The sequence below is a fragment of the Jaculus jaculus genome, chromosome 2, assembly GCF_020740685.1.
Source record: "Jaculus jaculus isolate mJacJac1 chromosome 2, mJacJac1.mat.Y.cur, whole genome shotgun sequence".
NCBI lineage: Eukaryota > Metazoa > Chordata > Mammalia > Rodentia > Dipodidae > Jaculus > Jaculus jaculus.
In genome coordinates, this window is record NC_059103.1 from 155951958 (window position 1) to 155966219 (window position 14262).

At 36.9% G+C, this 14262-nt stretch overlaps 1 protein-coding gene across 3 annotated transcripts; it reads right to left on the reverse strand.

Annotated features, from left to right (window-relative positions):
• Positions 1-4862: 4862 nt before the first annotated feature.
• On the reverse strand, positions 4863-13242 carry Ca1 (carbonic anhydrase 1). Of its 3 annotated transcripts, XM_004656914.2 has the most exons (7): positions 13206-13242; positions 12550-12747; positions 10912-11030; positions 9159-9254; positions 8488-8550; positions 6036-6191; positions 4863-4979 (listed from the first exon to the last, which is right to left on the reverse strand). In XM_004656914.2, the coding sequence occupies exons 1-7, from the start codon at positions 13240-13242 to the stop codon at positions 4863-4865; spliced, it is 786 nt and encodes a 261-aa protein (XP_004656971.1). The 3 variants fall into 3 exon arrangements, with proteins under 3 accessions (XP_004656971.1, XP_012803897.1, XP_012803898.1); XM_012948443.2 differs by lacking the exon at positions 12550-12747; XM_012948444.2 differs by lacking the exons at positions 10912-11030; positions 12550-12747 and having other exon boundaries at positions 13206-13220.
• Between the last annotated feature and the right edge of the window lie 1020 nt (positions 13243-14262).

The following is a 14262-nucleotide window of genomic DNA, read 5'->3' on the forward strand; positions in this document are numbered from 1 at the left end:
AAAGTCCACCTTGACCATTAGGATTGCACATCTGTTCAACCCTGCCTCTCCTAGTGACCATATTTTCTGGCTCCATTTTCTGGCTCCAGTAACTACTTCTATCTGGACATACTTTATTTCGTAAGTCAAGATGGCTTTTTTTTTTTTTTTTTTTTTTTTTTTTTGGTTTTTCAAGGTAGGGTCTCACTCTAGCCCAGGCTGACCTGGAATTCACTATGGAGTCTCATAGGTAGTTTTAAATTTCCAGGTTTGGGATTCACAAGTATATATGTATAAAGACCAGGAACTTCTATCCATCCTTTTGTCCAAACAATCTATGGCATACCTACTATATATCAGGTATTGTATGCGTTACTACAAATAATGAATGGAAGCCAAAAGACCTGGCCTTTCATTATATAACCACGCATCTGCAGGATGAATGAATGCCAGATGGATGACTGTACTGACTGTAAGTGCGAAGAGTACTATGGAGGAAAAGCGCAGGGTTCTGTGCAAATCTGAGGGCATGTGTGGCAATTTTAGTTGGTAGAGATCACCATGGAAATGGTAAAATTTTAGTCAAGACCTAGAGGCTCAGGTAGAAGCAAGGTGCGTAATCGCTGTAAATATTTCATGGCACAATAGCAGAGACCTGAACTAGGGAGTGAGGAAGGAGGTGGTTATATTTCTGTCTGTTGGCCTGGGTCAGTAAAATCAAGAACAAAAACTGTGTAATGAAACCACCAGGAGGAAAAGCCAAGGTGCATCAACAAGGAGAAGAGTGAGCTGTCATCTGGCACGTCCACAGCCTCGCCAGGCTCCTGGTAAGAGTTGTGCCGGTGCCCAGGTGCATGCGGCTGGTTGGGGACTAGACTGTGCAACTGAGTCTTTTTCTCCTCACCCTTTTAATATTTAGAACTTAAATGCATGAACATACTATAATTTCATAAATATACAACAACTTTGCAACACTGATAGCACTGGGCATTTTTTTAAATCCTTGCCAATTTATATGAATGCAAAGAAGGATGAAACATTGTTTTATCGGTACTTCTATGATTGTTAATATTAAGCATTTTAATGTATTTATTGCCTATTTATAGTTTTTCTTTACTGAACTGCTCCTTATGTTTTGCTATTTTTGCTTTGGGAATTCAATTTTTATATTAATAACTTAGAAAACATTTTATAAGGCAAGAACATTGCTCTGGTCAAATGTTATTTATATTGAACATTTCCTCCATCCATTATTCTTTTCATTAAGTTTTAAAAAACTATTCTTGCTTTTACTTAGACCTTTAAAATTTTTTATGGTTCAGTCACACATTGTATTATTTCCCATTTTTACATCTTTGGTGTTCCGGAATAAAGTTCTCTAACCATACATAATTTAAATATCTACTCACTTCTTGGCTATTAATGGATTCATCATAAGTTTAATGCATCTGAGATTTACAATGGCGTGAGGGTGAACCATGGTTCTTAGCTAAATACTACTCTAGTGCCGTGTGCTTTTCTTGTGTGTGCTGCTTCTTGCTGGTGACTTGGTGACTTGGGGCTCCTGAAAAAAGGAATAGCACAGTAAGGGGCTTAACCTAGCTATGAATGTCTCAAAAGAGTATTAAAGTACTTGTTGATGACTTGGGAAAGGAAGCTCTCCAGTCTGAGTAGATAAAAATAAAGCCCCTTAACCCCTGCTTTGCTCGGACCCAGCTAGGGCTTCAACTCCTGCTAGTGGGAGTAGCATCCCAGAAACCATTGTGAAACACCCCTATCAAACTTTGTCTGACTGGACCTCTGCAAGTATCTCTTTGTGTTCTAGTTGCCTCTTTGGGCACAGATTGAGACTGTAATATGTACAGACAACATGCCCAAATAGCAAAAGGTCCCAAACTAAAAGGCAAAAGTCCCCACTTTCTAAGAGACTCTAACTGCTTGGAACTTAACCTTATACAATTAGAGTCTAATTCCTAGTGGCCCCCCTAGCCCTCCCCCCATGTGTGCGGTCTCAGCCAGGAAAAAAGATGTTATAAAAGTTACTACATCAAGATAGTGAGCTGTCTTCTTGAGCTCTATTTAAACATAACCCCAAACAAATGGCCCAAAAGACAAGGCCAGGTAACTGTCTCTTCACTGCTATAAAAAGAGCCCATTCCCCTTTGGATGTGAAGTTCTCCCTCTGCCTCTGAGTTTGCTTCTGTGTCTATTGTTTATTAAAAATTTTGTATCCATTGTGGTCTGGTAAATTTACTACCTTGCATTGGGCTCATGATCCCTGCCATCAGGACATATTTTGTGAGTTTCTTCTTGTGAGTTCTTTTGAAAACAAGATTTGTAAATAAGAACACTATGGCCTCTTAAAATTCCTAGTGAACATGCTCTATTTCCACTAAAATCGTTTTATTTTATGCATTTTATCCTTAACTTTATAAATGTGTCCATCTAATGTAGGGACTTGTCTTGTAGCAAGTAAGTGACATCTGTGTGGCCTTGTCTTATCATGGTAGAGGAGCCCTGAAGTAACGCATTACACTCATGCATCTATCTCAGTCTACTGAGACTGAACACAGCTACATTCAGTTAGTGTGATGGTTTATGTTAATTGTCAACCTGACAGGACCTAGACTCAGCCATGAAGCATTATCTTGATTAGGTTAATTGAGGTGGGAAGGCCCACCTTAACTGGGCAGCACCATGCCATGGCCTGGGAGCCTCTTCAAAGGAGAGAGCGGGTGAGTGCCAGCATTCACTGCTCTCGACTTCTTCACTGTGGGCTGCAGGTGACCAGCTTGGAGTTCCTACCATCTCTGCCATGATACACCGTGACCTGGATCTGTCAACTTAAATAAACCTTTCCTCCCTTAAATTGGCTTGTCAAGTTTTTTCTCAGAGCAACAAGAAGGTAACTAATACAGTTAGAAATAATGAAAGCTCTGGGGCTGGAGAGATGACACTTGCCTGTGAAGCCTAAGGACCCAGATTTAATTCCCCAGTAGCCATGTAAGCCAGATGCACAAGGTGGCTCATGTGTCTGGGGTTCCATTTGCAGTGGCTCTTCCCATTCTCTCTATCTGCCTCTTTCTCTCTTCCAAATAAATAAATATATATATAAATAAATAAACAAACAAATAAATCTCTGTACAGTGTCTCACAGTGAACTGTGTATAAATTAACATTTGAAATTGGTAGAAAATTATGAAGGTAATAATCATAGCATAAATATTTCCTTAGGCTTTCATGATCTTGAATACAGAGAAGCTTGAAAGTTTTCATAGTGATTCTGACCTATTATTAACTGAATAGTGTCTTGTTCAATTGAGGCTTTCTTTTATAGTCTTCTATTCTATTTTTTTCTCTCTCTTGGCTCCGTGAATACAGTACTTGCTGTGCAAGCATGAGAGCCTGAGTTCAGATCCCCAAAACCACATGGGGCCAGACATGATAGTGGGAATATCTTTAATACCACAGCACCTATGATGAGATTAATGGGGAAGATAGGAGAATCCCCCGTCAGCTTGCAGGCCAGGTAGCCTGGCAAACACAGAACAATGGGAAACCCTGCCTCAAACAAGGCAGAAGGTGAGGACTGACACTCAAGGTTGTCCTCTGACCTCCACAAGCACATCATGGCACATGTGTACCTGCAAAGACACACATAATAAAAGAAAGAAAAGAAGGAAGAGAGGAAGGGAGGGAGGGAAGGAGAGAAGGAAGGAAAGGAGGGAGGGAAGAAGGAAAATGAAGGAAGAAATTATTTTTCCTTCCTTGCACATCACAAAGTCACCATTGGTATCAGGATGCAATTGCTATTCTAAACTATTAAAACTATTGGCTACAAAGGGCTCTCTTGGTCCTGTTACCTAATGTTATTGTTGCTTGTGCACCTTATTCTGTATAGCAGGTACCTAGAGATAACATGATGGATCATTTCTGGCATATTTGATAACCTTTATTTTTGCTTTATTTCTCTTTCCACATATTATTTTAGTTAATATAAGCCTTAACTGTGAAATAGATATGAAAAGATTTTGGGAAGAAAGAGAATTCAAATCTTAGTGAATTGTTTATTAGCAGGTAAAGTGTTAAGGACTGTATGGTGTTTTTATGTGATCCCAGGACCAAATAACCCCTTCAGCATTGTTACAAACCATTCACTTATAACTTTTGTTTGGAGTTTTAAGATGACAAATCTCCATGCAGACTCCCCAGTTATAATAACGGCAGAAAAACCCTGATCTTGATACTGTGGGGAGGAGTGGACGTTCCATTTTCCTATATAAACAATACATTTTTATCACAAAGAATGCAACTGGTGGCAGTATTGGGCCAGCATAACAGTAAATCCAGATGCCACATAAAGCTATATATTTGTCTTTGAGAATCAGCAAATGAATTCCTCAATGTTTTACCTGAAGTTGCTCTTAGTTATTATGTTTGAGGAAAGAGATACTTTCATGTTAGGCATTTAAGATTTTTGAACATCAGTGTTATAGAGAACTGGTAGTTTTATGAGAATGACATGCTGCCTACCACGCTAAGAGGGTGACAAAAGCTAGTGGTTTTGACAGGATGTACAATAGACAACAAAAGGAAAATCAATCTATTTTATTAATTCAATTAAAATGGTCACAAATCACTGAATTGCAATTATGAAACATTCCAGAATGTTTTAAGCATAAATGCGTGCTTATAGATTACTACTTGCAAGCTTAGAGTTGTTTGAGGTAAAGCATAAGGAACTAAAAAGCTTTACAGATTAAATTTGCAGGCATGCTGTCTTGCTACTACTGATCTAGGTTTGTTTCATAAACTGATCACTTCATTGGGTGAAGGCAGCTGCAGATCTGCGTTCCTGAGGATGACTTGGTCCTTGCTGGGCATCAGAAGGAGGCTTTCACTGTTCTGCCCTTCAGAGGCTGGGGTGGCCGGTTGTTGTGCAGAATTGGGACAGGAGTCTCCCCCTCTGCACTTGACAGAAGACTACGAAACTGTGCCAGCTGTAAGGATAAAATATCGCCAGGATCAAAAACTGTGAATATCATGAAAAGCACTTTATTGTCTCTGTAATTAATGCACTGCTGCTTAGAAATCTGTGTTGAGGATTGCAGTAGTTTCTTCAATGGAAAAGAAGGATCAACTCCTTCCCAGGCCTATGTGCTAAGCATTTTGCTGAAGTGAGCCAAGATTGACTGGGTTAGAGCACCAACTTTCTCACTATCGACTGGGCAGTGTGGCTAAGTGATGCATCATCTAGGTGACCCTCTTTCCACTCTTTCTATATAGCATCTGCTTCACAGGCTAGCTGTAAAGATTAATTAAGCTAATCCACATAGAGTTCTTATAGTAATACCTGGCACACGTTTCTGTTCTATATGGGTCAGTTTGCAAGGGGCCACAATACTGTTTTGCTTTCAGTGAGCTCTGGCTAACAAAACCTCCAAAACATCATATAATAGTGGCTATTCTATCAATAGTCATCCTCATCAAGACATTTTGATGGATATTTAATAACTTAAACCCCCAAAATTAACAAAAATATTTTGTCAATTGGTAAGATATGCCAGTTGAGAATGGAGCAGAACTCCAGTGACAGCTTATTATTTTTGAAATTCCTAAGACTTCCAACAAGGTTACACATTCTTTCTTAGGGAGAACAGTGGAAATTCTGAATCTCCTATTTTCATTTCCTGGATACAGTAGAAATAGCACTGCAATGTGCTTTAAAAATGTAATAGATGGCTTAGTGGTTAAAGTGCTTGCCTGCAGAGCCTAAGGACCCAAGTTCAATTCTCCAGTACCCATGTAGACCAGATGTTCAAGGTGGCACATGCATCTGGAGATTGTTTGCTGTGACTAGATACTCTGGTATGGCCTTTCTCTTTCTCCCAAATAAATAAAATAAAAAATTTACAAATGTAGTAGTCTACACCAGAAATGAATGTTTTTTAGTTGAATGAAAAAAAAAAGTCCTGAAAATGCCTCAGCTGTGTTTGTAAGTGAAGTGACGTCCCTGCTTGGTACTTCAATCCTCTCCTCCTCCTCAGGCACACTACCTGCTCTGGGCTGACACTGATGCTCTCCTTGCAGATGAACCAGGTCACACTTTCATGCAGAGGAGGGTGAGTCAGAGAGCCCGCATAGCTCCAGTAATCCAGGGATGCAGGAAGGAGAATGGATGGATCAAAGTTTGTAAATGGGGCTCGTTTGCCCTGGAAACAGAAACAGTAAATTATGTCATAAAACATTTCTATCAATGTATGGCATATACACGATATTAGCTTGTTTATGTGTTATCTACAGATTTTAGCTAAGAGTTAAATTAACTTTACTACTACATATTGTTTTTTGGCATGAAGACTGGAAATGATAAGAAATGCACTACATAAAAACTTTGTCCAATAAATCTTTCTTTTTTGGTGGGACAAAATAAAAGTTTCAATTTATTAATCTGTTTTTCTAAAAGATACTTATAATATAAAGCATTTTTATTTTTATGGAATGATGCCAGATCTTGTTTCAGTGGTAAAATTATTTATTGGTAAGGGTGTTGGGTACATTTTAGTCCTATTTATTCCCATTATTTTTCCTGTTGGGTTGCTATTTATAAATAGTAAATTAACTGATATATGTATTCTAATCCTTTATGCTACTTTTATCAGGCTTTTATATTGGTCCAATTTTTAATTGCTTCTTCTGAATTTTCCAGGTAGATGCTGACTAATATATCATGTGTACATAAAGGGAATCTTGCTTTTGTTTTCCAATAATTATTCTAATATTTTGTCCTTATTAACTGAGCTGATTAAGAATTAATTATAATGTTAATTGTGAAGGTCACAATGATACACTTTTCACATTCTTGATTAAAATAGAAATGCTTTACTTGGCCAGGAAAAAGAACTGCTTGCATTGCTTTGCAATTAGATTTGATGTTTAATCTACTTTTAGGTAATATTTTTATAAAATTCAGGTAGATTTTATTTCTTGCTTGTTTACCATCAGGGATAGGGATTAAATTTCATCAAATACTTTTCAAGCAGGGAACATGCAGATTATCTTTAAACCTTCATTTTTTTTTAATATAATGCACTACAATAAAGACAGGGTAATATTGAAACAACCATATACATCTTTCATGTGATCTACTTGGTATGAAACATTGCTTTACTAATATATTGTTGAAGTTGATTTTCTAAACTTAATTTTGATGTATTTCACCTATCTTTCTAAAAATATTACTCTACAATATTCTTTTACAATGTTCTTACCTAGTTTGATATTAGATTTCATTAAACTGAGGGGAAGTTTTCATCTCTTCCTTTGCATGGGCTTGGTTGACATTCACATTATTGTTCTTAAAGGTTGAGCATAATTTTCCCATAGCCAGTATTGGTATGGAGTTTTGGTTTAATAGGTAAATTTTTACTGTCTTTCCAGTTTACTTTTAAGTTTTTGGTCTGCTTAGTTTTTATTTTGTGTTATCTTCATATTTTCACATAATATCACTTATCTTAATTTTCAAATTTACTATATAATGCTATAAATAGTTTTATCTTTAAAAAATGTCTTCTCCAAGTTTATCTATCCTGTTTATCTTGTTTTCTAGTTTTCCTTCTTTCTTTCTTTCTTTCTTTTTTTTTGAGGTAGTGTCATGTTCTAGCCAAGGCTGACCTGGAATCTACTATGTTGTCTCAGGTTGGCTTCAAACTCACAACGATCCTCTGACCTGTTTCCTAAATGCTGAGATTAAAGGCAGGCGCCATCTCTCCCAGCAACTGGTTTTCTAGATTTCTAAAATTCCTTTGTAATTGTGCAAGTTTTCCTTTACCAAAGTTTCCAAATACACCTTTTTGTTATTTATTCCAAGAATAAACTTTTCATGTATTGATAAAATTTTATTTTGTAGTTGTTCATTATTTTTCCTTATTATTTTGCTATTTGTATCTTCATCTTCACTATTTTCTTTATTTTTTTCTCATATTTTAAAAATATCCTTGAGCATGTTATTTTCAAATATCCTTCCTTCTTAGTTTATAATATACTCAAAGTTCAATCTTCTGAAATCAGCACAAAATAAACTTATTTTCTATTAGAAATGATAGCTCTGCACGCTGTGTAAGATGACAAATCTGCTTTAAACATTTACCTCTAGAACAGGGAAACTAAGTTTGCATATTTGAAAAAACCCATATGTATTTTGAGTTTAGTTGGAAGTCATGGATATCAAATAGAGATCACAACTCCTAACTTTTTGTAGTGCCCAAGAAATACCAATACATTCTGAATGGCTGAGTAACTTTCCTTTCCACAGACATGAAAGCAATAGCAGCACGCAAACAAAGAGATGACCTCTGTGTGGGAGAGTCTTAAATACCGCTGAGGTCTGCAGATGTCAGGCGGTTTGCACACCCGCCGTCCTCCTCCCCACATCACATAGGCATCTGAATGATCCCCACACTTCAGTGGATCTTTGTTTTCAGAATTAAACTATCTTAGCTTACTTACCTTAGTTTTAACTGAAGATAAGGCATCAAGCACTTTCTGAAGGTTTGGGTTGGCCTGACCAAGCTGGAGATTTAAAAAAAAGAAAATAAAGTATGACAGACAGATTATCAAGAGAATCTTGTTGCACAAACTTTTCAACTGACACCAAGAAATGAAGAGATATCACGCCCGGCTTGAGATATCAAGGGGTTTTCTCTCTTCTCTGAGAGAGGGCATTTTCTTAGGTGCGTGTATGTCTTTATGGGTCCTTGCTCTCTACAAGTTGTTTATCAGGTGTAAAGAATCACAGATGAAGCAGTACACAATAAACTTGGCTTAAATTAATCATGAACATGCTGGTCAAAACTATGTAAGAGAAATGTAGAAGTTTAGAAAAACTATGACATAAACTACAAACCTCTTTTGTGTCCTGTCCTACTAGTTATCAGTACATTTTTATCATATAAGGTCACCTTGAATTATTAGTACATTTTGGTCATGCAGTCAGTAAAGGTCACCTTGAATTATTATGAATCTAAAAGTCACATAATTACTAAATCTTGACCAATTTAATGACGGCTTTCTTCAAGGGATCTTCAATGGTAGTATAAATTTAAATGCTAATAGAAACTTTGAGTAACAACTACAACTGTATAAAGCACAGGATAGCTGTGAAACCATCTCTAACTCACCTTCATCAAAACACCAATAATTGCCAAACCATCAGCCTTTGAGATAGCGTCAGCAATGTTGGGGTACTTTGCAGAATTCCAGTGAACGAGGTGAAGCTAGAAATGGTGATGTGGTCAGTTACTAATGTGTCTTATCTGTGGAAAAGTAACACTACTGAAATGACCCAGCCAATGTACCTTATATACATTTCCTCATTCCATTCTTTCAATAATGTATGGGAGATATGAATATTATGACATCTGACCCTATAGATAAGAGGATTGAACAGAGTGATCTGCCCAAGATTATACACACAGCAGGTAGCCCAGTTTTGATTTTTCTTCTGGAAATCAGTGGAGGAGGCGGCCTTTGTCATCAATAGCCTGCACGCCTCTTGCATGTGGTGGGTAGCAGGCACCTCATGCTGGTATATAGAATTGAATACTGAGGAACACACTCAACATTGTGGCCAAAATGTTTCTCATTACTAGCCTAGTTCATTTTTTATTCTTGTCACTTTATATGAGGAGCCAAATCACTGATTCATATTTAGTGGATACTCAAGTATTCTTTTCAAATTAATACCAATTTAGACCTCTAGTTGATTTGATTTCAGTCCACTTTTAATTTTATGGAAGAAAAATTGGGAATAAGTTCTAATATATCTTTGCCACGTTTAAAGGTATGATCTAAACTTTATAATACAACATTAAGCAAGTTATATTTTTATACAGTTTTTTATCCCATTATCTATACCAATAAAAATGGACATACTTTATAACTTAGCAATCGCTCTTGTGAAAAATCTCTCCTACATAACTTTCATTTGTACACAAAATTCAAATATAATGTATTACTTGAAGCACTGGTTTGGTAAATGCAAAAAAAAACCCACAAACACCACAGTAGAATAAAAGTAAGAAGATGTGATAAACATTCATCAAGAGAAGGCAGTTAAATTCTGGTGTGATCATGCAAAATTCTATACAGACATTTAAAATGAAGTGGAAATAAAAGCTTTGAGTTCAAAAATGATTGTAAGTAGGTAAGTGCAGGGGAAAAGCAAGTTTCAAAACTATGTGTGCTACACAGATCATTTTATTAAAAAACAAAAGTCAGCCCATCTATAGGGTTACAGACGTATGATGTATTCACATATAGAGAGGACAAAGCCCCTCTCCTTTTTGCCTTCCACACTCTACACTGAGTTTAATGCACATGTGTCCAGTTACTCAGTGGCAATGTAGTTTTAATGTCTTGTGACACATCACAAACCCTTATATGAGGTCAGTTCATGAGATAGTAGGTGATGGTGCACAGCAGGGACCCTCAGGACCCTTTCTAAGTATTGGTACCTCCTTTCAACCTTTCCTGTGGATAAATTTCAGCTTTTTATGCTGTCTCTCTATACTTTTTCTACTGGCCACTCCCATGCTACTGATGTGTCCAAGCTTGAAATTTACATAAAAAGAAAATGTGGTGTCAGAGTTTTAAAGAAGCACAATTCCATATTGAAGCTAACATGATGAAAAAAAAATTGAGGCATTTTCAGGGAAATCTCTGCCTCAGATGTTCCATGTTCAGTTGTCCCTTCCCATGATAAAAGTTCTTTTTATTGCCAAACGTGGTGTTGCCTGTGTTTGGTTCTAAGGGAGTCTAGGAGTTCTTGCAGACTACAGTGTTTTCTTCCCTTTGAAGCCATTATGATGGTGGCTGCAGCAGCACCAGAGCTGCTTCTGGGGTGCACTCATGAGCTATCTCTCCTTAGGTTACCTCTCCAGAGTATTTGACTCCATCCACTGTGTGCTCAGAGCCACCGTCGTTGGTGCTGCCCCAGTGAAAATGGAACTGGGAAAGCCGATAGCCATCAGAGAGAGGACCACCTTTCAGCACTGGAAGGAAAATGAGCTAATGTCAGTCAGATAGTCATAAACTTCAGCATACTTTTACATTTATTCAAACACAAAAACTGCACTGCATTGAGTAGAAATGAAAACAAACACTGGTGTCAATGTTTTGTTTGCTTCTTATTCCACCCCATGCTCCTTCCCTTCATCCTCCTCTGTGATATAACTTCCCACTCTCTGGTGCCTCCCTGATGTGAGGACAATAAGACAGTTCACAAGTCACACAAAATTCTTGGAGTATGAGCAGGAGCAACAGTGCTGCCTATTTCTACAACCAAAGAAGTATAATGCCAAGTAAATGAATTACATGATAACAGGGCTTTCCTATAATCTCTAGTTTGCAAGTTCATCAATTTATTTTCATTTTTTTATTATTAAGATGATAATTTTATTTGTTAGCTCACCTGGTAAATTAGCAATACTATTTTAACTCATTAATTACTTTTAACTTAATTAATACTATTTGAAAAAGCAAATAGTGTATAGATAGTAAGTGGTCTTAAGATGTATCTACTAAATAATATGCATATACAGTAGTTTTAAGACAGAAAACAAAGGTAATTTATTCTCTTAACAAACACGGCAAGTAATATGCAGAGTTGAGAGCAGCTTATTGCTTTAAATATTTTTTATTTATGAGAAAGAGAGAAAGGGTCATGCCAGGGCCTCTTGCCACAACAAACAAACTCCAGATGCACATGTCATTTTGTGGGTCTGAGTTTGCATGGGTACTGGGGAATTGAATGCAGGGCACAGGCTTTGCAGATCAGTACCTATAACAACTGAGGAAGCTCCCCAATCCAATTGTAGTTTGTTTTGACAAACAATTTACACATCACCTTTTTTTAGTATTGTCTGAAGACACAATATATTATCTTGATAAGCCTGTTGAAAACCTTAGGCCATGGACCAAGAGACACTGCTTGTGGGACAAAATCATTTTTGAGACCTTGGCACTGGATGACCAGCTAGTTTGGTGAGTCATCCAGTCATATGATCATTTAAGCAATCATGCCACTAGACCTAATCTAACAAGGGGCAAAACCCCAAGGTGCCTAACATTTAAACTCAGAACCTTATCAGAAAGTATTAAAACAAGCATGGTATTTTGTATGTAGCAGTCTTACAGAAATTTCATTTAACAACATATTTAATAAACACTGGTAGAAAGCTAATGTGGCAGCCAATGCACTTTATTTCTGGATTTGAGGGGAATCCACTCATTCTCCTATCTTCTCCCCACTGAACTTGTCCACTCATATCCCCTTTAGAATAATCTGGAATAATCAGAAGAGATGAGGCCATTAACAAGAAGGATTGAGAAAAGACAGAGCTGGTAGCCCTGCAATTCACCTTCCAGGAGGACGCAATGCCTCCCAGACTACAGCAATGCTGCACAGCCACAAAATCTGAAGGATGGCTGTTGGTGCCTCTGAAGCCCCACTGTTTAACTTTCCCAAGTATACTCTAAGGAAAGAAATATCAGAATTATCTTTGGACTCACCAGATTGGTTATTACTGTCCTCAAAATTTACATGGAAGGAATGTCCCACATTGACAATTTCTTTGGCAGTTGCAGGATTGTAGGAAACACTGATAGGCTTCAGAGAAGTGTCACGCTTGGCTTCACTGGTTTTGATATCAATAGGAGACTGGTTATTTCCATTGGCAATGGGATATAGTTTACTCCATTGCTCGGGACCTATGAAAACAAATGTGCATATAACCAAATCTTTATAGAATACTTAATTACAAATTTAGGACTTCGACTATATGTTTGCTGGTTAGTGCATGCATTTTAAGCAGCATTATCTTTAGCTTAATGGAAGTTTGTGTTTGAGGATATCCCTTTTGTATACTGTCCTATTTAAATGTAATTGCCAACATCAACAATATGGGCCTATACATTTAGCATTAAGTCTATATAATTAGACTACAGGTATTTGACTGTGAGCAACAGATTTCTAGTGTGCACAAATCAAGTATATTTTACAGACATTCATGTCCAAAACCAACTGCTAAAAATGCTTACAAGGCTCTTCTAATTATGCAAAGAAGCAATTCAAACCATGTCCTGTGGCTGTACAGTTACTGCCATATCTTCTGTTAGAAAAGGGAAAAAGCTATTGCTTCAAGCTGTAGCAGAAGAAGTGCTCTTACCATTTTTGCCATCATATCCCCAGTCTGAACTTGCCATGATCTTCTATTGAGTTTTCCTGAAAATAAAGGAAGACCTGGAAGGACTTCTTGCACCTGTGTGTGCGATAGATGCCTTAGTGAGATGTGGGGGCTTTTATACAAACTTCGCTTCCTGTGACTGGCCACTATTTCATCATCTCTGCTTATCAGGAAGCATGCACATTCAGATAAAATGCAGTCATAAAAAACATCTATAAGGGTTAGGTCAGCTGTAATTGTTTTATTTTATTATAATGTAAAAGTGAAATAAAATAGATTTCATTGAACCAAATCCTGTTTCTCTTATGCTACTGGAAGACATAGCTGAATATTGTCATTTGCAATTCTTTAGATTTTCTAAGTTAAAAATACATTTGCACTTAACAGTTTTCAGTGTTACCCTTCTTGGATACTTAAGCAAAATAGGCAGTAGTAATTTAATAAGGAGATTGATTTGTGTGCTATCATCCTGATATGAACTAGAGTCATGGTGTCAACTTAGAATCAGATAATAGAGTAAGTAATCATATGTAAAATATATTACTCATAATGGTGAATCTTGTAAACACACAGGTACATTTATAAATGATGGCCAAAGAAATTTTAACATGGGGCATTCCTTTTACTTATACTTACAGGACAAAAATAACCAATCAGCTTGTATTAGAGTCCTGCATTCTGGAGCAATATTGGCATTCATAAATGGAGACAACTACATTAACATTACAGTTTGATATAGTCAAATATATTTATACATTAAATAGATCTACTAGGTTAAAAGATTTTTTACAGTTCTGCACATTTTCATGATTTTATTTTATTATCATGCACACAAATCCTATAAAGTAGGAATTATCGTTTTGTAGTGGAGAGATGTTGAGGGAATTCATCACAGCCAGCAAGAGTCAAGACCTCAGCCTCAATTCAGTTTCTTTCTTCACCACACCATGAAACATACCACCTGGGTGAGATATGACATACATGATCCCCTAATTCTCCTTCTTGGTCCACATCCTCTTAAGTCTAAACCGAGTTTTTA